Genomic DNA, 26,093 nt, shown 5'->3' with positions numbered 1-26,093 from the left:
TGGAAATATTTTATCTGTGCTTGATTGAGCGTACCTGGCTTAATGAACCAATAGAGGAATAAAAAGAGTTGCAAAACTGACCAATCTGGTAGACTCAAAGACTTCAAATGTTACTTTAACCCAGATCTGTCTCACAATAACAGCAAGATACCACATGGCCAGGAGTCAGTCAACGTAAACCGATTAAAACCACCATGCCAGTAGTCAGTCAACGTAAACCGATCAAAACCACATTGCCAGTAGTCAGTCAACGTAAACCGATCAAAACCACATTGCCAGTAGTCAGTCAACGTAAACCAATCAAAACCACATTGCCAGTAGTCAGTCAACGTAAACCAATCAAAACCACATTGCCAGTAGTCAGTCAACGTAAACCGATCAAAACCACATTGCCAGTAGTCAGTCAACGTAAACCGATCAAAACCACATTGCCAGTAGTCAGTCAACGTAAACCAATCAAAACCACATTGCCAGTAGTCAGTCAACGTAAACCAATCAAAACCACATTGCCAGTAGTCAGGCAACGTAAACCAATCAAAACCACATTGCCAGTAGTCAGTCAACGTAAACCAATCAAAACCACATTGCCAGTAGTCAGTCAATGTAAACAGATCAAAACCACATTGCCAGTCAATGTAAACCAATCAAAACCACATTGCCAGTAGTCAGTCAATGTAAACCAATCAAAACCACATTGCCAGTAGTCAGTCAACGTAAACAGATCAAAACCACATTGCCAGTTAATGTAAACAGATCAAAACCACATTGCCAGTCAATGTAAACAGATCAAAACCACATTGCCAGTAGTCAGTCAATGTAAACAGATCAAAACCACATTGCCAGTCAATGTAAACAGATCAGATAAGAAGCAGAGAGGAAAGAGAGGACAAAATATACATTCACACAAACATAAACAAACACAGAGTACAAGATATACTAACTAGCAAACACACACAATCAGGTTAGGCTACAACACAGGGAGATATAGGTTGTATACACTGAGTGTATACAGGACTGGTTAGAACACAGTGATAAGCCACACACTCGGCACTCTTTATCACTCCTCCCGACCACACCAGATAACTGACCTCTGACCTAGAAAAACAAACCCAACCCTTGGTGCTCTGAATCCTTATCCCCCCACCCCCCCCCTCTCTCTTGTCCTATTTCCTCCTCTCCTTTTTTAGACACCGATTTAGACGGAGGCAGTCAGGCTGACCTGATTCTACAGCAGGAGGGAGATGGTGGGAGGCATGCATTGGCGGGGCCTCTCGCACACACACACACACACACACACACACACATCACTGGAGCTCTTTGACATTTTGCCTGAGAGCTTGTCAAGCGCACACACACCCACACAGCCACCGTGGACATGGTCACACTTCCAGGGTACATTGTGTATTCAAAAGATTCAGGATGTAAACTCGTATATGGAAGGACATGCGTCGCTACATTTCGAGAGAGAAAAGCTGCGTGTGTGTTGAGATCAAGGAGTAAGAGACTTGACGGGGGCCTGTCAATACATTCTAATAGAATTCGCATCAAGTCCGTCAATAATTGACTGGGTGGAAGCTGAGGGAAGCAGAGAGCCTCCATTGGGTCTGGTGTCAATGATTGACTGGGTGGAAGCTGAGGGAAGCAGAGAGCCTCCATTGGGTCTGCTGTCAATGATTGACTGGGTGGAAGCTGAGGGGAGAGGAGAGCTTCCATTGGGTCTGGTGTCAATGATTGACTGGGTGGAAGCTGAGGGAAGCAGAGAGCCTCCATTGGGTCTGCTGTCAATGATTGACTGGGTGGAAGCTGAGGGGAGAGGAGAGCTTCCATTGGGTCTGTTGTCAATGATTGACTGGGTGGAAGCTGAGGGAAGCAGAGAGCCTCCATTGGGTCTGCTGTCAATGATTGACTGGGTGGAAGGAGAGGGGAGAGGAGAGCTTCCATTGGGTCTGGTGTCAATGACTGGGTGGAAGCTGAGGGAAGCAGAGAGCCTCCATTGGGTCTGCTGTCAATGATTGACTGGGTGGAAGGAGAGGGGAGCAGAGAGCCTCCATTGGGTCTGCTGTCAATGATTGACTGGGTGGAAGGAGAGGGGAGTGGAGGGTCTTGCTGCCCGGGTTACTAATTGACTAGAGGGTACAGAATCCCTCTGGGCTCTCCAGCTATAGGGCTTGAGCTTTGGAGTATTTGGGTACGAGGTTCTCTCCTGTGTTAGCAGCAGCGGCCGTGTGGTTGAATGTGTGCGTGTGTGGTGGGCCTTGAAGAGTGCACTGCAGTAGTGTTGTGTGTACAGCGCATTCGGGAAGTATTCAGACGCCTTGACTTTTCCCACTTTTTGTTACGTTACAGCCTTATTCTAAAATGGATTCAATCATTTTTTTCCACCTCATGAATCTACACACAATACCCCATAATGACATCACAATTAGAGGTCGACCGATTATGATTTTTCAACGCCGATACCGATTATTGGAGGACCAAAAAAAGCTGATACCAATTAATATGACAATTTTTTTTTTGTAATAATGACAATTACAACAATACTGAATAAACACTTATTTTAACGTTATATAATACATCAATAAAATCTATTTAGTCTCAAATAAATAATGAAACATGTTCAATTTGGTTTAAATAATGCAAAAACAAAGTGTTGGAGAAGAAAGTAAAAGTGCAATATGTGCCATGTAAAAAAGCTAACGTTTAAGTTCCTTGCTCAGAACATGAGAACATATGTAAGCTTGTGGTTCCTTTTAACATGAGTCTTCAATATTCCCAGGTAAGAAGTTTTAGGTTTAAGTTATTATAGGAATTGTAGGACTATTTCTCTCTATACGATTTGTATTTCATTAACCTTTGACTATTGGATGTTCTTATAGGCACTTTAGTATTGCCAGTGTAACAGTACAGCTTCCGTCCCTCTCCTCGCCCATACCTGGGCTCGAACCAGGAACACATCGACAACAGCCACCCTCGAAGCAGCGTTACCCATGCATAGCAAGGGGAACAACTACTCAAAGTCTCAGAGCAAGTGACGTTTGAAACGCTATTAGCGCTAACTAGCTAGCCATTTCACATCGGTTACACCAGCCTAATCTTAGGAGTTGACAGGCTTGAAGTCATAAACAGCGCAATGCTTGAAGCATTGCAAAGAGCTGCTTGCAAAACGCACGAAAGTGCTGTTTGAATGAATGCTTACGAGCTTGCTGGTGCCTACCATCGCTCAGTCAGACTGCTCTATCAAATCATAGACTTAATTATAACATAACAACACACGGAAATACGAGCCTTAGGTCATTAGCCTCCTTCACTCACGCCGCCAAACTTACCCTAGTAAAACTGACTATCCTACCGATCCTCGACTTCGGCGATGTCATCTACAAAATTGCTTCCAACACTACTCAGCAAACTGGATGCAGTTTATCACAGTGCCATCCGCTTTGTCACTAAAGCACCTTATACTACTCACCACTGCGACTTGCATGCTCTAGTCGGCTGGCCCTCACTACATATTCGTCGCCAGACCCACTGGCTCCAGGTCATCTACAAGGCCATGCTAGGTAAAGCTCCGCCTTATCTCAGTTCACTGGTCACGATGGCAACACCCATCCGTAGCACACGCGCCAGCAGGTGTATCTCACTGATCATCCCTAAAGCCAACACCTCATTTGGCCGCCTTTCGTTCCAGTACTCTGCTGCCTGTGACTGGAACGAATTGCAAAAATCGCTGAAGTTGGAGACTTTTATCTCCCTCACCAACTTCAAACATCTGCTATCTGAGCAGCTAACCGATCGCTGCAGCTGTACATAGTCGATTGGTAAATAGCCCACCCATTTTCACCTACCTCATCCCCACAGTTTTTATTTATTTACTTTTCTGCTCTTTTGCACACCAATATCTCTACCTGTAAATGATCATCTGATCATTTATCACTCCAGTGTTAATCTGCAATATTGTAATTATTCGCCTACCTCCTCATGCCTTTTGCACACATTGTATACAGACTCCCCTTTTTTTCTACTGTGTTATTGACTTGTTAATTGTTTACTCCATGTGTAACTCTGTGTTGTCTGTTCACACTGCTATGCTTTATCTTGGCCAGGTCGCAGTTGCAAATGAGAACTTGTTCTCAACTAGCCTACCTGGTTAAATAAAGGTGAAATAAATAAAAAATAAAAAATTAATATGGTCGAATCCAGAAACTATAATTTCGAAAACAAAACGTTTATTCTTTGTGAAATACAGAACCGTTCCGTATTTTATCTAAAGGATGGCATCCCTAAGTCTAAATATTGCTGTTACATTGCACAACCTTCAATGTTATGGCATAATTACGTAAAATTCTGGCAAATTAGTTCGCAATGAGCCAGGCGGCCCAAACTCTGTGTGCAATGAACGCAAGAGAAGTGACACAATTTCACCTGGTTAATATTGCCTGCTAACCTGGATTTATTTTAGCTAAATATGCAGGTTTAAAAATAAAAATATTCTGTGTATTGATTTTAAGAAAGGCATTGATGTTTATAGTTAGGTACACATTGGAGCAAGGACAGTCCTTTTTCGTGAATGCGCACCGCATCGATTATATGCAACGCAGGACACGCTAGACAAACTAGTAATATCATCATTCACGTGTAGTTATAAACTAGTGATTATGATTGATTGATTGTTTTTTATAAGATAAGTTTAATGCTAGCTAGCAACTTACCTTGGCTTCTTACTGCATTCACGTAACAGTCAGGCTCCTTGTGAGGCAGGTGGTTAGAGCGTTGGACTAGTTAACCGTAAGGTTGCAAGATAGAATCCCTGAGCTGACAAGGTAAAAATCTGCAGTTAACCCACCGTTCCTAGGCCGTCATTGAAAATAAGAATGTGTTCTTAACTGACTTGCCTCGTTAAATAAAGATTAAATAAAGGTGTAAAAAAAATACATGTGGAAAAATAATAATAATAAAAATCGGTGTCCAAAAATCAGCCATTCCGATTAAATCGGTTGACCTCTAATCACAATACCTCATAATTACACTTATTTATTTTTTTAAATGCATAAATATATCAACAGAAATATTACATTTACATAAGTATTCAGACCCTATAATCAGTACTTTGTTGAAGTTTGGCAGCGATTACAGCCTCAAGTATTCTTGGGTGTGACGCTATGAGCTTGGCACACCTGCATTTGGGGAGTTTCTCCCATTCATTCTTCTCAGCAGATACTCTCAAGCTCTGTCAGGTTGGATGGGGAACGGCGCTGCACAGCTATTTCCTGGTCATCAAGAGATGATCGATCGGGTCCAGGCTCTGGCTGGTCCACTCAAGGACATTCAGAGACTTGTCCCGAAGCCACTCCTGCATTGTCTTGGCTGTGTGCCCCAGTCTGAGGTCCTGAGTGCTCTGGAGCAGGTTTTGTCAAGGATCTCTCTGTACTTTGCTCAGTTCACCTTTCCCTCAATCCTGACTAGATTCCATCAGGTTCTTGGTCACCTCCCTGACAAAGGCCCTTCTCCCACGAGGCCACTGTGTTCTTGGGGACCTTCAATGCTGCAGGAATTTGTTGGTAGCAGATCTGTGCCGACACAATCCTGTCGTCTCTGAGTTCTACAAGACAATTCCTTCGACCTCGTGGCTTGATTTTCGCTCTGACATGCACTGTCAACTGTGGGACCTCACAGGTCTTTTCAAATCATGTCCAATCAATATTAATTTACCACAGGTGGATTCCAATCAAGTTGTAGAAACATCTCAAGGATGATCAATGGAAACAGGATGCGCCTGAGCTCAATTTCAAGTCTCATACCAAAGGGTCTGAATACTTATTACTTATTTTTTATAAAATGCTCAAAAACCTGTTTTCACTTTGTCATTATGGGGTATTGTGTGTAGATTGATGAGGATAAATATATAATACATTATAGAATAAGGTTGTAACAAACAATGTGGAAAAAGTCAAGGGGTCTGAATACATTCCAAATGCACTGTATATACTGTGTCTATGGGCCTATGCAGGGATCTTTTTGAGGACAAGCTGCAGTGAATATGGAAAGCAAGTGGTATTGTAGATAATGATCATAATGACGTCGGTGCCCATTGTCTCTCGTCAGAGCGCATCGATTAGGCCTCCAATGATCTGTCGCATATCGGGCTGGGCGGTATACCGTATTTTACTATATATCAGTATTGATGCAGGGACAGATTTGGGATTTTACCTTACCTTCTGTATCGGTATTTGAATTTGCGTTTTGCTAAATGTGATACGCCATGTGTAATGTCATTTTTTTATAGTTTACTTTGCTACTCTAGAGTCATCTCTCGCTCTGCTCTTTCTCTCCATACAACTTTCCACACAGACCTAGCCACGCCCCCTGTCCCTCACAGACCTAGCCACGCCCCCTGTCCCTCACAGACCTAGCCACGCTCCCTGTCCCTCACAGACCTAGCCACGCTCCCTGTCACTCACAGACCTAGCCACGCTCCCTGTCCCTCACAGACCTAGCCACGCCCCTGTCCCTCACAGACCTAGCCACGCCCCCTGTCCCTCACAGACCTAGCCACGCCCCCTGTCCCTCACAGACCTAGCCACGCCCCCTGTCCCTCACAGACCTAGCCACGCCCCCTGTCCCTCACAGACCTAGCCACGCCCCCTGTCCCTCACAGACCTAGCCACGCCCCCTGTCCCTCACAGACCTAGCCACGCTCCCTGTCACTCACAGACCTAGCCACGCTCCCTGTCACTCACAGACCTAGCCACGCTCCCTGTCACTCACAGACCTAGCCACGCTCCCTGTCACTCACAGACCTAGCCACGCTCCCTGTCACTCACAGACCTAGCCACGCTCCCTGTCACTCACAGACCTAGCCACGCTCCCTGTCACTCACAGACCTAGCCACGCCCCCTGTCCCTCACAGACCTAGCCACGCCCCCTGTCCCTCACAGACCTAGCCACGCTCCCTGTCCCTCACAGACCTAGCCACGCTCCCTGTCCCTCACAGACCTAGCCACGCTCCCTGTCCCTCACAGACCTAGCCACGCTCCCTGTCCCTCACAGACCTAGCCACGCCCCCTGTCCCTCACAGACCTAGCCACGCTCCCTGTCCCTCACAGACCTAGCCACGCCCCCTGTCCCTCACAGACCTAGCCACGCTCCCTGTCACTCAAGGAGCGCATTTGATGTTCCTCAACCACGAGACACTTGCATTCAGCCTGCATGGTCAATGCAGCACATACCACAATGTTGTTTTCACTTTGCTTCTTAATATAAATCCACCAGCATTCTATAATGATACTATTAATTTGTATTTCATATATCAGCAAACCGCTAGTTTGTCTTTTCTTAGCAAGTTGCCCTAAATCTTGTTAGCCGCTAATGCTAATAGCTAGCTAACTAATAAATGTACTGAGTAAGAGCAAACATAGCAAGCTAATACAGCCTGATAATACCAGTGATGGTGTAGACCTAAATCAGCATGTCGTTTGTGCAACAGTATCTTCTAAATCAGAGGGATATGCAAAGCAAGAATATGTTAGCTACATGAAGTAGCTAAGAGAAAACACGCAATGTAGCCAAAGCTTATTGGGTCGCCTAGGAAACACTTTAGTTCCTACCCTGTCACAATAAGTCCTCCCAGGCATTTTAACTCGTCGTCATCTGAAACACTGTATTCAAAGTGCCCACTATTATATTTCAACTATAGAATTAGAAGTCATTCTATTTCCATGATTCCAAAAGTTTGGCTCTAATTCGCAAGTCAAAAATAAGTCCTAGATTATCAGCCCATATCGTGCAGCCTACACGGCAGTGTGGAAATTATCTCTACTGAGCAGTGGTGTAAAGAACTTAATTTTTTACTTATTTCAAGTACTACTTACGTTTTCTTTTTGGTATCTGCACTGAACTATTTTTATTTTTGACAACTTTTACTTTACTACTACATTCCTAAAGAGAATACTGTACTTTTCACTCCATTCATTTACCGTGACACCAAAAAGTACTCGTTACATTTTGAAAGGTTGGCAGGACAGGAAAATGGTCCAATTCACCCACTTGTCAAGAGAACATCCCTGGTCATCTACTGCCTCTAAACTGGAGGACTCACTAAACATAAATGCTTTGTGTGTAAATTAATGTCTAAGTGTGTGAGTGTGCCCCTTGCTATCCATAAATCAAATAAAATGGTGCCACCTGGTTTGCTTAATATAAGGACTTTGAAATTATTTATACTTTTGATACTTAAGTACATTTTACCAATTACATTTACCTTTGATACTTAAGTGCAGTGTGGAGAACAAGTATTTGATAACCTGCAAAATCGGCAGTGTTTCCTACTTACAAAGCATGTAGAGGTCTATAATTTTTATCATAGGTACACTTCAACTGTGAGAGACGGAATCTATAACAAAAATCGAGAAAATCACATTGTATGATTTTTAAGTAATTAATTTGCATTTTATTGCATGATAAGTATTTGATCACCTACCAACCAGTAAGAATTCCAGCTCTCACAGACCTGTTAGTTTTTCTTTAAGAAGCCCCCCTGTTCTCGAATCATTACCTGTATTAACTGCACCTATTTGAACTCGTTACCTGTATAAAAGACACCTGTCCACACACAATCAAACAGACTCCAACCTCTCCACAATGGCCAAGACCAGAGAGCTGTGTAAGGACATCAGGGACAAAATTTTAGACTGGGAAATGGAAGAAGTTCAAGATGACGGTCAATCACCCTCGGTCTGGGGCTCCATGCAAGATCTCACCTCGTGGGGCATCAATGATCATGAGGAAGGTAAGGTATCAGCCCAGAACTACACGGCAGGACCTGGTCAATGACCTGAAGAAAGCTGGGACCACAGTCTCAAAGAAAATCATTAGTAACACACTACGCCATCATGGATTAAAATCCTGCAGTGCACACAACGTCCCCCTGCTCAAGCCAGCGCATGTCCAGGGCCGTCTGAAGTTTGCCAATGACCATCTGGATGATCCAGAGGAGGAATGGGTAAAGGTCATGTGGTCTGATGAGACAAAAATATAGCTTTTTGGTCTAAATTCCACTCACCGTGTTTGGAGGAAGAAGAAGGATACAGCTCCAAGAACACCATCCCAAACGTGAAGCATGGAGGTGGAAACATCATTCTTTGGGGATGCTTTTCTGCAAAGGGGACAGGACGACTGCACCATATTGAGGGGAGGATGGATGGGGCCATGTATCGCGAGATCTTGGCCAACAACCTGCTTCCCTCAGTAAGAGCATTTAAGATGGGACGTGGCTGGATCTTCCAGCATGACAACAACCCGAAACACACAGCCAGGGCAACTAAGGAGTGGCTCCGTAAGAAGCGTCTCAAGGTCCTGGAGTGGCCGAGCCAGTCTCCAGACTTGAACCGAATAGAAAATCTTTGGAGGGAGCTGAAAGTCCGTATTGCCCAGCGACAGCCCCGAAACCTGAAGGATCTGGAGAATGTCTGTATGGAGGAGTGGGCCAAAATCCCTGCTGCTGTGTGTGCAAACATGGTCAAGAACGACAGGAAACGTATGATCTCTGTAATTGCAAACAAAGATTTCTGTACCAAATATTAAGTTCTGATTTTCTGATGTATCAAATACTTATGTCATGCAATAAAATGCAAGTTAAATTACTTTTAAAAAAATCATACAATGTGATTTTCTGGATTTTTGTTTTAGATTCCATCTCTCACAGTTTAAGTTTACCTATGATAAAAATTACAGACCTCTACATGCTTTGTAAGTAGGGAAAACCTGCAAAATCAGCAGTGTTTCAAATACTTGTTCTCCCCACTGTATATTTAAAACCTAATACTTAGACTTACTCAAGTAGTATTTTACTGGGTGACTTTCACTCGAGTCATTTTCTATTAACCTATCTTTACTTTTACTCAAGTATGACATTTGGGTACTTTTTCCACCACTGCAATTGAGTGCAGGAAATGCAGAAATAATAAAAGTCCTGAAATTTGTTTTGGTTGAATTGAACAGTATAAAACTATCAGAATGGAGAAAGACCCATTGAAATCACCTAGAATGTGGGTTGCCACCCCTAGGATCCCTCCCTACTTATGAAGCAAATATAGAACTTTCAGTGAAAAACTAAAAATACCATCATACCGTCCAATTATTATTAATTTTTAAATACTGTGATACAATAATTTGGCCATATTGCTCAGCCCTAGTCTCGTATCATGTCAGTCTCATATCTCGTAAATGCGATAGATCAAAAGTAGTGTGGCTACAATGTGCCGTCGAACATTCGATTATATTACGTTATTGACATCGTCCACTGATCCCCATTTCTGCCTCGAAATAAATCTGAATTCATCTAAACTAGAACTAGTCATGTTGACATTTTTCTGTTGAGGAAGTTTTAGTCCCACCATTTTACATCTATCTAGCTAAGGATGTGTGTGTTTCGTGGAGCAGTATTTCTAAAGTCATAAAAGCTAGCATAGATCTATCCAACATTCAGCTTGCTAACTGAGCCAGTAACTGAAATGATGCCGACTAACCAGCTATCTACTTAGCTAGTGCTACACACACACACACACACACACACACACACACACACACACACACACACACACGTGAATGCTTCCAAACTAAAGCTAGCTAGTAAGCTACTGTAATAGTGCCATTGCTAACATTATTATGAGTTCTCATGAAGCAGCTGTTTTTATGTTTTCTGTTTTTCTTAGTCATTGCGGTAGCCTCCGCTATACTAAGCTGACAACGATACAAAGTTACACGTTAGAGAAAGCGGAAAAACATGCCAATATAAGGAGAGATTTCTGATAACAATTCCTCCTAACTTTAGGGCTGCATATCGACAACTTTAGGGCAAGGTTTCCGCAAGCTTTTTGCCGATAAAATAAATGAAATACCAACAAATAAAATTGTAGCTGGACAAATAATCCTGGGCTGGCGGCCCTGCTGCTGAGGAGAGCGAGAAAGTGAGAGAGGAGCATTGGCCTAGGCTACTGTTGATTGCGAAGATGGGAGGACTTTATTACTGAAGTAAAACTACATTTGGAGAGTATGTCTATAGTGAAAATCCTATAAGGCGGGGCTCCAGACTGAGGTCTTTTAGTTGCATTTTGCGACCCTTTGACTTGGCTGTACAGTTGCGTCGGTGTTTTCTGCACATTCATTCACCTCAATAAAAACATCCGATTTTTTTGGGAGGCTAACACCATAATTTGGTCAAACAGTACAGTACAAACAGTAAGTACAGTATCCTCACGATTCCTGTGTTAAAAAGTGTCTGCATGCCTGCCCCTGTATCACTGGGGCCTGCTGTTGGGTCCAACGAGCCACTCTTTTCCCTGAGGAAAAAAAGCTCTGGGAGAAAGAAAAGTGTTCTGATTGTATAACATTTTAAAATCTGGGAAAACACCGCTTTCTGTAGGTATACTATTTCTCAACTATCAGTTGTGAGCTCAATAACAACAATTTTACAAAGATGTTTGATATGACCAAGATACGAAGCGACAAAGACCGTTCAAAACATTTGTCAAGGTTTAAACCAGTTCGCAGTGTTTTGTTTGATTCGGTTACAACTGTAATGTTGTGTTTGCCGCAATATATCATCTTGCTCATATCTTCCCTACAAACAAAGGCTCGACGGGGTAGCCTAGTGGTTAGAGTGTTGGACTAGTAACCGAAAGGTTGCAAGTTCAAATCCCCGAGCTGACAAGGTACACATCTGTCGTTCTGCCCCTGAACAGGCAGTTAAACCCACTGTTCCTAGGCCGTCATTGAAAATAAGAATTTGTTCTTAACCGACTTGCCTAGTAAAATTTAAAAAATAAAGTTTATCAACTTTTGTGAAGGTTTGGTGTCGCTATTAATCCATTACACTACACTGGCGATCCAACTGACTCAAAAAATGTTTTAGGCTATAATATCTAACAATATAATGCTTATCTTCATAAAACATATTTGAATTTAAAATTAACCTTATGTACATCTATATCTGTATAGCAGACACAGTTGCCTATCTAACAAGTATAAAAAAATTAATGTCGGTGTCCTGGCAAAATATTACTACAATACAGTGGATGCCTAAGCTTATAGGCCTATGCATGTAATGCCCTGTGGTTTTAGTGCTCAAACCTCCGACAGCTCCACCGCAAGGTGGTCAAATAACCTTGTTTATTGATGGCGCTGGCTGTGTAACCTCATGGGTAATACACCCAATGCCTAAGAAGGACTTATATTTCTCAAAATGTCAGATTCAAATCTTCCCAGTCACGTGTCCTGCGCCAAATTCTCCTGACGTAAAACGTGCTTCAAACAGGCTTGGTAAGCTTTTAATGTCTGTTAAAAAGCTAGAGTTAGCTAACTAACGTTAGCTATGTCAGTTTAGCAAAGCTGCTCATCAAATCACTGTGTTGCCGAACCGATGTCCTTGCACACAATGTGCATGTAATAGCCACCACTTAGTTCTTTACCTTCTCTCAAATGCAAACTATTAAATCAGTTAAAGTTTTTCATAATTTTGATAGTTATTCTGCCTACTTCATGGAGAGTTTTATGAGAGCGTGGTGATATAAAAATGGACGAGCTTCGCGTAGGAGTGACACCATCTGATGTAAGACAGTGGTCGGTGCCACAACTAACTATTATGCATTGATCAACTCATAAACGAACAAAACTCACAAATTTGAGCCAAGATGGTAACATGGTGAAATGTGACACACTTCCAACCCCTCTACCGTCCATCTCACTTCACCTTCTCCCCCTCTACCATCCATCTCACTTCACCTTCCCCCCCTCTACCGTCCATCTCACTTCACCTTCTCCCCCTCTACCATCCATCTCACCTTCCCCCTCTTCACCTTCCCCCCCTCTACCATCCATCTCACTTCACCTTCCCCCTCTACCGTCCATCCACTTCACCTTCTCCCCCTCTTCACCTTCACCTTCCCCCTCTACCGTCCATCTCACTTCACCTTCTCCCCCTCTACCATCCATCCCACTTCACCTTCTCCCCCTCTACCGTCCATCTCACTTCACCTTCTCCCCTCTACCGTCCATCCTTCACCTTCCCCCTCTTCCATCCCACTTCACCTTCCCCCTCTACCGTCCATCCCACTTCACCTTCCCCCTCTACCGTCCATCTCTCACCCCTACCGTCCATCTCCCTTCCCCCTCTACCGTCCATCCCACTTCACCTTCCCCCCCCTCTACCGTCCATCTCACTTCACCTTCTCCCCTCTACCGTCCATCTCCCACTTCACCTTCACCTTTCCCCCTCTACCGTCCATCCCACTTCACCTTCTCCCCCTCTACCATCCATCCCACTTCACCTTCTCCCCCTCTACCGTCCATCCCACTTCACCTTCTCCCCCTCTACCGTCCATCCCACTTCACCTCCCCCTCTACCGTCCATCCCACTTCTCCCCCTCTACCGTCCATCCACCTTCACCTTCCCCCACCGTCCATCCCACTCACCCCCTCTACCATCCCTCTCACCTTCCCCCCTCTACCGTCCATCCCACTTCACCTTCTCCCCCTCTACCGTCCATCCCACTACCATCCATCTCCTTCACCTTCCCCCTCTACCGTCCATCCCATCCATCTTCACCCCCCTCTACCGTCCATCTCCCTTCACCTTCCCCCTCTACCGTCCATCCCACTTCCCCCTTCTACCATCCATCCTCTCACCTTCCCCCATCCATCCTTCACCTTTCCCCCTCTACCGTCCATCCACTTCACCTTCTCCCCCTCTACCGTCCATCCCACTTCCATCCACTTCACCTTCTCCCCCTCTACCGTCCATCCCACTTCACCTTCTCCCCTCTACCGTCCATCCCACTTCACCTTCATCCCACTTCCCCTTCTCCCCGTCCATCCCACTTCACCTTCTCCCCCTCTACCGTCCATCTCACCTTCACCTTCCCCCTCTACCGTCCATCCCACTTCACCTTCTCCCCCTCTACCGTCCATCCCACCTTCCCTCTTCCATCCCACTTCACCTCTCCCCCCTACCGTCCATCCCACTTCACCTTCTCCCCCCTACCTCCATCTCACGTCCATCCCCGTCCTTCACTTCACCTTCCCCCCCCTCTACCGTCCATCCCACTTCACCTTCCCCCCTCTACCGTCCATCCCACTTCACCTTCTCCCCCTCTACCGTCCATCCCACTTCCCCCCCTCTATCATCCATCTCACTTCACCTTCCCCCCCTCTACCGTCCATCCCACTTCACCTTCCCCCTCTACCGTCCATCCTTCACCTTCCCCCTCTACCGTCCATCTCACCTTCCCCCCTCACCGTCCATCTCACTTCACCTTCTCCCCCTCTACCGTCCATCCCCCTCACCGTCCATTCACCTTCACCCCCTCTCAATCCCCGTCCATCTCACTTCATCTCCATCTCACTTCATCTCCCCTCTACCGTCCATCTCACTTCATCTTCTCCCCTCTCCCGTCCATCTCACCTCTCGGTCTATCATTTTTCATCTCATCCGTTATTCTCTGTCCAATCATCTCGCTCTCTCCCATTTTTAAATCGCCCTTGTTATTGCTCTCCCTTGCTTTCTAAGTCCAGCGAGGGTGAGTTTCTGGGGGGTGAGCTGTTAGACAGCGAGCCAAGATCCAAGGCGTAGTTGTCTGGAACAGTCTGTACTCGGAGGGACGGTCCTCCAGCAGTCCCTCAAACTCCCTTTCTCCCCGAAAAGTACTTTGTTGGGCGAGGAGAGAGTGGAGGAGAGAGCAAGAGAGACACCACCCATCATAAACAGGAAATGCAGGCCCAACACTTATCTGGAAAGGCATCCTGTAACTTAAGAGCCACAGGAAACTGCAGAGGGAGCAAGGGAGGGCTGAGTCGACAGCAACAATGGCTAACAGGAAGTAGCTGTAGAGTCACAGTCTTGTTCACACACAAACACACAATGAAAAAACCTCAATAGTAGCAAGTGTGTGTGCATGCGAGTGACCAAGCTATTAGAACTAGGCATAATTTGTTGAAATTGGCAATAACAATGACTATGTTGAATTAATGGTGTGAATTTAGCAAAAACCGCCACGGAGCATTGGTTTCACACAGTATAATATCAAAGTAAAAAAAAAAATGCAGAGTCACCACCCTTAAACCAAACAAACCACATCCTAGCTACCAGCTAAATCACTGAACCCAAGAGGCAGAACAAGTGGCCCTGCCCAGTTTGCAGGAAATGGCACATTTTCGGTGTCTGTGTCTGGTGAGCAACACCAAGTTGTAGTCCAAAACCAAGGAGGTCTAGGTATACCACAGACAGGGATACACACAGACACTGCTGGCTCAGACTCTCGGTCTCTCGGTCTCCATCGGAGGGACAGAGCAGTTAACGGTCTGACCATTGATTAACTTCGTGCCTCATTGATCAGTTCTGCTTCATTATCTGGAGAGGCCCTCACCTCATTAGACCACAATCACTTCACTGATGGGGAAACATTACGGGAATGTTCCCGAGAACGTTTCTGGAGGTGAACCAACTTCACACAATGTCGTGTTAAATCACAACGATGTAATAGCAAGCAATGACTGACGACACCCATCATCAAAACGATAAATGGGGAATGTTCAGAAGGATGCAATGTTACAAAAAGGTACAAAAATACATTCATTCTGTAGAACAGATACGATTGCCCTGTTATGTTGAATTGGGCATCGTGTCATTACATATGTGCAATGTTCTGAACGTTTCAGTTCACTACAGACCTGGTCTTTGCTCTTCGAGTCATTATTTAACAGTATATCTGACAAGGACAGCCATTTCCCTAATCCAGATTGACACAACGCATGTGTTTTTTTTAACCTTACGATCATCAGAAATTTGATCATGGCTCTGTTCACCTTGTGTTGACATCTAGAATTAAAATGGGGAAACAAAATGCATTGAAACGACAGATGCAAAAACATGTCGTTTTCTTTTCTAGGAATGGCCCCATACAGAGGGGCTGGCAGTTGGATCCGCACAAAAGATCTGATTTAATTAACTTTATAAAAGGAACAGAACGTCAAGGCCATTTTTACAACAGAAATTACTTGAAGATTTCAGTCTTTTAAGGACACCGTAATTTCTGGTAATAAAAAAAAAAGTTTAAATATTGACCCGGACTGCAGGCAGAGCTGTAAAAAAATGTTTTACCTTTATTTAACTATGCAAGTCAGTTAAGAACAAATTCTTATTTTTCAATGACGGCCTAGGAACAGTGGGTTAACTGCCTGTTCAGGGGCAGAATGACCTTGTCAGCTCGGGGGTTTGAACTTGCAACCTTTCGGTTACTAGTCCAACACTCTAACCACTAGGCTACCCTGCCGCCCCACATTCAACAGACCAAAGTGTGTGCGTGCATTTGTGCACTGTTGTGAACCACAGTCAGGGGACAAGGCAGGCGCAGACTGCACCTTTATTAAGGAGTCAAACCAGAGGAGACAGTCAAAGCCACTGACATTGTCGTCAGGACAGAACTTGTTAGCAATGTGGTAACACGCACATACCACACATAAAAAATAAAATAAAAAACACCCTGATTTGTCCAGGCCCAAAATGGCACATCTTTGCCAGAACAACACCCTTCGGGGACTTGGAAGAGAAAGCACCAGAAGACAGGGAGGATGAAGGAGAGAGATACATTACTATTTTCGGGAAGGAGAGAAGACGGTTTAAGAGTAGCTAAAGGTCACATCTCTCTTCAGGATGCCGACTTTGAACAGCTGAATTATAGTTGAATTCAACTTTGATACATAGAGCCGTAAAGATACTACTACTGTACGCATTTTATTTAACCAGGCAAGTCAGTTAAGATGAATTTTTTTTTTTTTACATTCATGGCCTACCCTGGCCAAACCTGAACGACACTGGGCCAATTGTGCGCCGCCCTATGTAACTCCCAATCACGAACGGATGTGATACAGACTGGATTCAAACCAGGGACTGTAGTGACACCTTGCACTGAGATGCAGTGCCTTAAACCGCTGCGCCACTCGGGAGCAAAATTATTTACAATGTCAGTGCAACAAAAGCATGAGGACTACAGAATACTGTTAGATCTCAGGATATTATTTTGGGCAATATTATTTTTGTGCTAACGTTGTTATCAGCACTTTTATTTCCATGACTGATCAAAATTAATTTTCTCGTGGTTTGATCTTGTCCCTGTGCAGGAGACATAGGTTTGGGACAATACATATAGAAGTGTGAGAATTAATTATCGTATCGTGATGTCCCTGGCAACTCCCAGCCCTAATGTAATATCTACAAAATGGCCCTGGGACTTCTCTCAACACATAACCACTCTTGATGTCTGAAAACATTTCACAAACTTCGGGCATACCTCTTCGCTCAAGTTTTCCACTCAGTATAGTGGGAGATTAACCCATGTATTTAATGTCAAGGAAGCTCTATACTGAATTGACGAGTGAACAGAGGGTTCAGGCAGTCTTACCTCGCCGAATGCTCCCCTGCCGATCACCTTGAGCATCTCGAAGTCGTCCCTGTGCAGACGCATCTCCTTCACGGTAGTGGTGAACGGCTTCACTGCAAGAAACAAACCAGGAATCAAGAAACTTCAGGCTTACGTCCACAATATCTCACATTACACCATGATATAATGTCTAGTTATTCACATGTTCGGTTTTAGCCTAAAGGTTACGTCACCAGACTTGCTACCATGTGTATGGAAGCACGAGCAGTAGGTCTGTAGGTCCCTCAAAAAGGTTCTCAAACATAGGATGAACCCTGTTGTTGCACAACCATATCAAAAAGACCATTGATGTTCCTTACTGCCATTCGTCAACACTATCCAATGAAATGAAGGCGTCCACTTCCAGGAACACGTGCGTGGTGTGTTATACTGATGTGTTCCGTGCAGTGTGAACAAGGAGGGTCTGCAGCAATGTTAGTACCGGCACAGAACATTTTACTTAGGCTTTTAAGTGCTGCCACTTCAATTTGTTTATATGCCTGAACTCCATCATAAACTATTTGGGCAAGGGCGGCCAAGTATATTTGTGTATGTTTATTTACAAAATAAACCTGTCTCCACCGTGCACTGGTCAAGAGAGAGGAACCAAACAGCATGTTTGTCGTAAGGCAGTACGGCTGGTCAATAGACCTCACAACAGAGCCATAGACTAAGCGCTATACTCCATCCCTCCTCCCTGTTTTACAAGGCTCTACGGGGGGGGCTAGCATGGCCTGCGACTTGCCGAGCAGTAACACTCCTTGCCATATGAGGACATGCAGACTGTCTCCCTGAGCCTGTGAAGAGGGTGTTTATCACTCCCAAGGTGATAAACTCTAAAACACACAAGAGAGAGACGTGTGTTCCCCCTCCATGGGGGGGGGGGGGCGGTGTGGGTCGGGCATCAGCTGCTCTCACTGGACAGATCCTTCAAGCGCCTACACACAGACTGACGGGTTTATGACTCAGCGATGGGGCTCACGAAAGGGTCGCGATACGCCCATGACGTGTGTTACAATGGCTACCGCAAAATGTTAGAGAAGCGTGCATGATAAAATATGTGAAGAATTATCACCGATGATAAGAGCACACTTTGCCTTCAGATCCATGTTTCGTCTAAACAAATAATAATAATCCCTGATGTGATTGATCCGGCTGGTAGCCTAGTGATTAAGAAGTTAGGCCAGTAACCAAAATGTTGCTGGTTCGAATCCCTCTGTCGATGTGCCCTCGAGCAAGGCACTTAACCCTAATTGCTCTGGATCAGATGTCTAAAAATATGATTTTTTTTTTATTTTATACAAAATGTACTGTTCAGCTGAAGCCTCACGGCACACAAGACACATTGGGTGAGGTGTTGAGGATTTCCTTAACCCATACAAATGTGTATAGGCATTGTCCCCTTGACAGAGCAAGTAGCTGTGGGCCAAGCGACCACCCACCCATCATCTAAAGCTGGTCACGCAACAAAACACCTTGACAAAGTCTATGGGTCTCGTTCTATTACCGAAACGCAAGAATTACTCACAAAAACCACTTAAACAACATTCAAGAAACCAAGTGATGCAGAATGTATTAAGGGAGACTATCATACAATGATAGGGGAAACGTATTCAATAATAATAAAAAAATGGCATAACAATGGGTGGGGAGGACCATTGAGGACGAGCCCAGCCATGCAGGTTGAACATATAACTCTGGTTTCACTAGCTTGTGTAGGGTCAGTGCTCTGGGAGGATATGGCATTGATGGCCTGAAAGATTACATAAACCAGCATTCCGAAATGAGAGCCGATTATAAATCCCATTTGATGCCCTGCATATATGCATACCAAGAAAACGACAGTGATAGGCCTACATGGTGGCCTTGGTAGAATAAGGAAAGACAACCAAAATGATTGACACACACTACTGTCTTTGTACAAGCACCAGGCATCCCATGTCGACTGAAGAGCCAACCTTGTTACTCCAACAAAGCCCCTTAAGAGACAAAGACCCGTCTTTCATATTCTGTGTCGCGGGGGGGTTCATATGTGTAATCCGATAATCCTCTCAGCCTAAATAACGTGGCATTTCCATAAATTCACAAACGCCCAGTCTTCTCAATTACAATAAAATCCCTCTGAATGATGACGTGCTGAAAGTGTGGGGGGGGGTACAGAAGCTTCATCTGGACATTTGATCAACATACTTTTTATATTTTTATTTAACTAGGCAAGTCAGTTAAGAACAAATTCTTATTTCTTATTCAGGGGCAGAACGACAGATTTGTACCTTGTCAACTCGAGGGTTTGAACTTGCAACCTTCCGGTTACTAGTCCAATGCTCTAACCACAAGGCTACCCTACCGCTACCCTGACTCCTGTTCCACTGCAAATTTAGCACCTCATTTCTGCGACTGAAATGAGTGGCATTAATCTATAAAAGTACTTGCAGTTTTTTTTTTTCTCGCAAACATCACAACGGCATGAGGGGAATTGTAAAGCACTGCTCATGACTTTTTTATTCATAGCTCAAACTAATTAGGCTTCCAGACCGAGCGCGGCTTTGGCAGAGGTCTTCAGAACATATAGTAGGCTACTTCGACACTTCTGTCAGCCAGTGTCTGTCTGAACTATTTGAGTAGTTGGGAGTTTCCTTTGGCAACATTATGCTCAGAATTCAGTTGGTGATCCTCGTTCTTCTGGCTCACATCTGCCAAATGGGATGCAGTAGGACACCTGCAGTTTTGACAGCTGCTTTAAGCTCCCTTACAGATCCAGAGGGTATCCGCTTGGCACAGCACAGAGTGCCACTTGGAGAAGGGGCAGGGGGCAGTAAGAGGCATCAGCTGCTCACACTGATGGAAAGAAGAACCATTGTCTTTTAATTAAATAGATGACCGTTAGCCCTAAATGAATGCCATTCATGTCAACGCAATGACAATTTGTGGACATGCAGTGCAAGATGTTAAAAAAGGAAACTTGAATTTCAAGTAGGGCTGGGCGATATGGCAAAAAAATATATCACAATATTTTCCACTTTTGACGGTATTTTAGGTTTTTAAATATTAATAGTTCTAAATATGCTTTATGAGTAGTGTGTGACAACACACACATTCTAACTGCTTTTTCCATTTTGATTGTTTTATACTGTTCAATCACACTTGAACCAGTGTTGCTAGGCATGACAACAAATGAAAAAAAGCCAGGAGGGGTTATTGTGACAGGGTAGGAACAAAAGTTTGTCAGTGTTTCCAAGTGGACCCTAATCAGATGTTACATGAACATTTTACTTTACTTGATGTAGCAAAAATATTTATGCCACGCCTATTTTTCCGATTTAGAATTGACCATTGCGCAGACATGCTGATCTATCATGCTGTATTAGCGAGCAATGTTTGCACTGACTAAGTACATTTAGCTAGCTAGACAGCCAACTAGCAAGTAGCATTAGCAGCTAACACAATTTATTTTAGACCACAACTTGCTAAGAAAACAAACTGTTTGCAGCCAAGATATACAAACTAATAGAGTAATTATAGAAAGCTCGCCAACAATTTCAGTGGGAATCGCTTTTGGCTCCTCGATTTGTCGCTAGATAATGTTCTGCAGTTGTTGTGAGGACACAGCTGCGGTCCCCCCAACGAAGACTTTTCGCCCCCTCTCCTGCCGCAGACCCCTTCCCCTTGTTTTTCAGTCTGTGTGTGCACCGTTGCTATGACTTCTGTAGCAGACAGCTTCTCCCACTCTCGTTTGTGGCAGAAGAGTAGGAAAAGTCGCTAAAAGCTATCAAAACCATCCAAACTCTGACAAAACTTCCCAAAAGCAGCCTGAAATGTAGATTAATTTGTCGCTAGCCGCTTTTACCAAAGTTGCGAAAATTTGCAACACTATGCGAGTGAACAGCAAAATGTGGTTGTGACTGGTGGTATCCTTCAGTGACTGTGCGGGGCTTGGTGTGTGTGGAAGGAGAGAAACGACTCAAGTACCAAACGGAGTAAACTATAAAAACTAACAATTACACAAGTCGGAATGGCGTAACATAAACATTGAAATACCATTATACAAGGTAAAGTAAAACCCAATCTGATCTGTACATCAATACCAGTATATTATAAAATACGGTATACCTACCAGCCAGAATTTCAAGCGAGAACATGTTGTTTTTCCTTAATTCCCCCTGACACTTACATTTTTTTCCCTATATGAACCATTAGCCCAAATTGTATATGTTTTCTTAATAGGACAGGATAGAGTGGGCGGAGGTAATAAATCGCGGATGTCTCACAATAATATAGTCTAGACCAGGTATTCCCAAACTGGGGCATTGACGTCGGGGGTAAGCCAAATAAAAATCAAAAATATATATTTTTATATAATTTTTTTTCTTCACATTTTCAAACAGTCCATTTATATTTTCCACAAAGCTATACATTTAGGGGAGGTTTTTTTCCCCCCCTCACATGAGTTGCCTCGTTTCACTGCCAAAAATAACATTAAACCATCAAGTGTACAGCGAAATAACACCATGTCAAATACAGGTAGCCTAGTCAAATTATTAACATCCACTAGCGGTCCGTATGTAGCCAAACGTAGCTGCTGCTCTTTTTCGTTTGCACGAAAATTCATAAATGGTTTAAAAAAAAGTAAGGCCCGTGTCCATAGAGACACATGCAAGCTCTACTGGTAGTACTGCTACTACCAGCAGTAGTACACCTCCACCTGTCGATGACAAGTTGTTCTGCTTCCACGAGCACATCCTGGACAGCTTTGTGACATCAAATGGACTTTGGTGGTCAAGATGTGTTGGTATCTGTACTGATGGTGCAAAAGCCATGACAGGGAGACATAGTGGAGTGGTAACGCACACGCAAAGCAGTTGCTCCCGACGACACTTGGGTACACTGCAGCATCTACCGAGAGGTTCTTGCTGCCAAAGGCATGCCTGACAGCATGAAAGGCATGTCGGACACTACAGTGAAGATGGTGAACTATGTTAAAAGCAAGGCCCCTGAACTCTCGTAATTTCTGCACTATGAAATGATATTGGCAGCGACCATGTAGCACTTTTACAACATACAGAAATGCGCTGGTTATCAAGGGGCAAAGTAGACACTTTTTTTTAATTGAGCTTAAAAGTTCTTTACTGCTCATAATTTTCACCTGTCTGACCGCTTGACTGATGAGTTTCTCACACGACTGGCCTATCTGGGTGATGTTTTTCTTGCCTGAATGATTTGAATCTAGGATTACAGGTACTCTCTGCAACTATATTCAATGTGCAGAACAAAATTGAGGATATGATTAAAAAGTTGGAGCTCTTCCCTGTCTAAATTAACAAGGACAACACACAGGTCTTTCCATCATCACATGATTATTTATGTGCAAATGAACAAGCTTACGAACAAATGTGAGCTGGGTGCGCAATTATACAGGTACTTTCCCGAAACAGACGACGCAAACTGGATTCGTTATCCCTTTCATGCCCTGCCTCCAGTCCACTTACCGATATCTGAACAAGAGAGCCTCATCGAAATTGCAACAAGCGGTTCTGTGAAAATAGAATTTAAAATCAGAAGCCACTGGCAGATTTCTGGATTGGGCTGCGCTCAGAGTATCCTGCCTTGGAAAATTGTGCTGTTAACCTCTAGTGACACCCCATCCTGTGAACGGAACCCTTATCATCTGACACTAATTAGCATAACGCAACAGACATAAATATTCCTAGAAAATATTCATGAGTTTGTGGGTGTACTATTTTTAGATTTCAGTGCAGCATTTGATTTAGTGGATCATGAAATAATTGACAAAATTAATGCATTATGGTTTTAACCTGTTAATCCTACCCCCTACTTTTTCGAACATTCTGTTAAAAATCGCGCAACATTTTATCGCCCTGCTACTCATGCCAGGAATATAGTATATGCATATGATTAGTATGTGTGGATAGAAAACACTCAGACGTTTATAAAACTGGTCAAATCACGGCTGTGACTATAACAGAACATGCGTTTCATCGAAAAGCGCAGGAAAATCGGATCACTGAAAATGGAAATATATATCCATGCGCGACTTGAACCCATTGATAAAGGTGAACCACATTTAATGGGGCTGAGGTTGCAATACCTACAGCTTCCACACGTTGTCTAGAGTCTTGTCATTTGCCTAGGCTTTGTTTCTTGGTCAAACAGACGCAAGGCAACGCATTTCCTCCGGTCTCCGACCGGATATTTTGGTTGACAATTACCCGGACATTTTTTCCAGACGGACAGCTAAAGAATATACTTCGCCTCGTGATCAATTTGACCGCTTATTAACGTTTAGTAATACCTAAAGTTGCATTACAAAAGTATTTCCAAGTGTTTTGTGAAAGCTTATCGTCGACTTTTTTCATTTTAAAAAATGACGTTACGTTAGAAGACGCTATTTATAAGACGCTATTTTCCGTTTACCACACAGTCTTCATAGATCGATATCTAGGCTATATATGGACCGATTTAATCGAGAAAAAAAGACCCAATAGTGATTATGGGACATCTAGGAGTGCCAACAAAGAAGATGGTCAAAGGTAATGAATGTTTTATATTTTATTTGTGCGGTTTGTGTAGCGACAGCTATGCTAATTATTTTGTTTACGTCTCCTGCGGGTCTTTTGGGGTGTTACATGCTATCAGATAATAGTTTCTCATGCTTTCGCTGAAAAGCATTTTAAAAATCTGACTTGTTGCCTGGATTCACAACGAGTGTAGCTTTAATTCAATACCCTGCATGTGTATTTTAATGAACGTTTGAGTTTTAACTAGTACTATTAGCATTTAGCGTAGCGCATTTGCATTTCCAGATGTCTAGATGGGACGCCTGCGTGCCAGGTAGGACCAAGAGGTTAAGGAGGTAACATTGAATTGGGTACAGTCATATCTAAGTGACAGGAAACAGTCCACCTATATCAATGGTTAATTTTCTTCCCCTCGTGTGTTAAACTGTGGAATACTACCGCAGGGCAGCTGCCTTGGGCCACTTCTCTATTTAATATATACCAACAATCGTCCCTATGCCTTAGCTGAAACTCAAGCTACTATATTTGCAGATGATACTACCATTTATGCAGCAAGACAATCGGTTCAACAGGTACAGCAAGCTTTACAAGGAGATCTGGAGAATATCAGGGAGTGGGTTTGCCAAAACAAACTTGTTTTAAACACCAAGAAAACCTAAGTTGTTGGTCTGTTCAACTAGGAAAAGGCCAAAACAGCATGGGATACAATTAAGTATGGGAGGAGTACAAATTGAAGAAGTGGCAGAAACCAAACTGTTGGGAGTGCAGCTAGACAACTGCTTATCATGGTCGTCTCAAATAATGAAAAAAAAATCTATACAAACGATTTAAATATAATACATAGAATGTTGTGGGACTATAGTAGATGAAGTATCAATATTTTTTAGATTGAGTATTTATTGGGTCATTATGTTAGTATATTATGTATGTTTTTTTAATAGTGTGTTATATGTGAAAATGTGTTTGTATTATAAATTGTATTTTAATGTTTTAAGGACTCTTGGAAGATTAATCCAAATGGGGACTAAAAGAGATCCAAATAAAATCTATCAAAAGCAACCACGTACTTATGCGAGAGTGGATTCCCGACCCTCACTAGCATGACAACTAAATACAGGCACAGACTGTGTGGAAAATTATTTAAGACTGAGACTCTTTCCAATACAACGTCGCAGAGTTATGCGCATCCTTTCAAGCACACCCTTCTCATGCATCCTTTCAAGCACACCCTTCTCATTAACCTGTGGTGAGTTATTCACAAATTTCAATTAACAAAAAAGTGTTTTATGTAAAGAGCATCATTTTTTTTATTTATTATTATATTATTAAATGGTGCCCTGGTTCTTTAAGAGGCCTTCGTCACTTCCCATCAGCCAGGTTGCGACAAAAAAAAATCACTCATTCTTATGTTTAATAAATGTATTGTATGTTGTGTGTGGCAGGCTTACAATGATGGCAAAAAACAACATTTGAGAGTGCGCCGACCCTGATGCTGGAGGATGAATGTTTGAAGGGGTACGGTACTATAAAAAGTTTGGAAACCACTGACCTAGATAGAGGGAATAATGACAAAAGTCAGCCAGTTCTGTATGACACCGGAGTAATGACATAGGCTACTGGTGACGGAGCACAGACGTGAGGACAGTCCACAGGGTATAGACTGAGACTGGCAGCCCTATTCAGAGTCCGACCCTGACGGATGTGCAGCACTACCCAAAGTGAACTCAATCTACAGCAGCAAGTCTCTCCCTTGCTCCCCCGCAGTATGAGCCAGACTGTCCAGCCCCATTCATCATCATTACCAAAGCATGGGTTCTCAGACGGAATATTTTCACACAATAAGCCTGGGTCAGTTATGTCATTTTGAGGACAGACTCATGTCCCGAAATAGAATCGTCCATCATTGAGATATTTCTAGGACTTTGTTATACCTAAAGTCTCTAGTTAGTGGATAATCTTCAGTTAAGTCTTTACAATATCTTCAACCCTTGTACATGGTACTATTTTAGTCTTAACACTTGCCTCAGTTTGAATGAATGGCTCTTTATGTAAATACTTATCAGAATTAAACTGAATAACCTTTCATCAAATG

General features: G+C 43.4%; 1 protein-coding gene across 4 annotated transcripts in view; it reads right to left on the bottom strand.

Moving 5' to 3' along the window:
- Positions 1 to 26,093, bottom strand: part of LOC118371879 (serine/threonine-protein kinase MRCK beta-like) — a 156,474-nt gene that overhangs the window by 113,408 nt on the left and 16,973 nt on the right. For all 4 annotated transcript variants that reach the window (XM_052471339.1, XM_052471340.1, XM_052471341.1 and 1 more), the window contains exon 2: positions 17,448 to 17,539. In XM_052471339.1, the coding sequence (XP_052327299.1) occupies positions 17,448 to 17,539 (92 nt within the window). The remainder of the gene's footprint in view (positions 1 to 17,447; positions 17,540 to 26,093) is intronic.

Source organism: Oncorhynchus keta, chromosome 19 (assembly GCF_023373465.1).
Source record: "Oncorhynchus keta strain PuntledgeMale-10-30-2019 chromosome 19, Oket_V2, whole genome shotgun sequence".
Classification (NCBI taxonomy): Eukaryota; Metazoa; Chordata; class Actinopteri; order Salmoniformes; family Salmonidae; genus Oncorhynchus; species Oncorhynchus keta.
The sequence above is the reverse complement of the archived record's forward strand: the minus strand, read 5'-3'. Positions and strand labels throughout refer to the sequence as shown.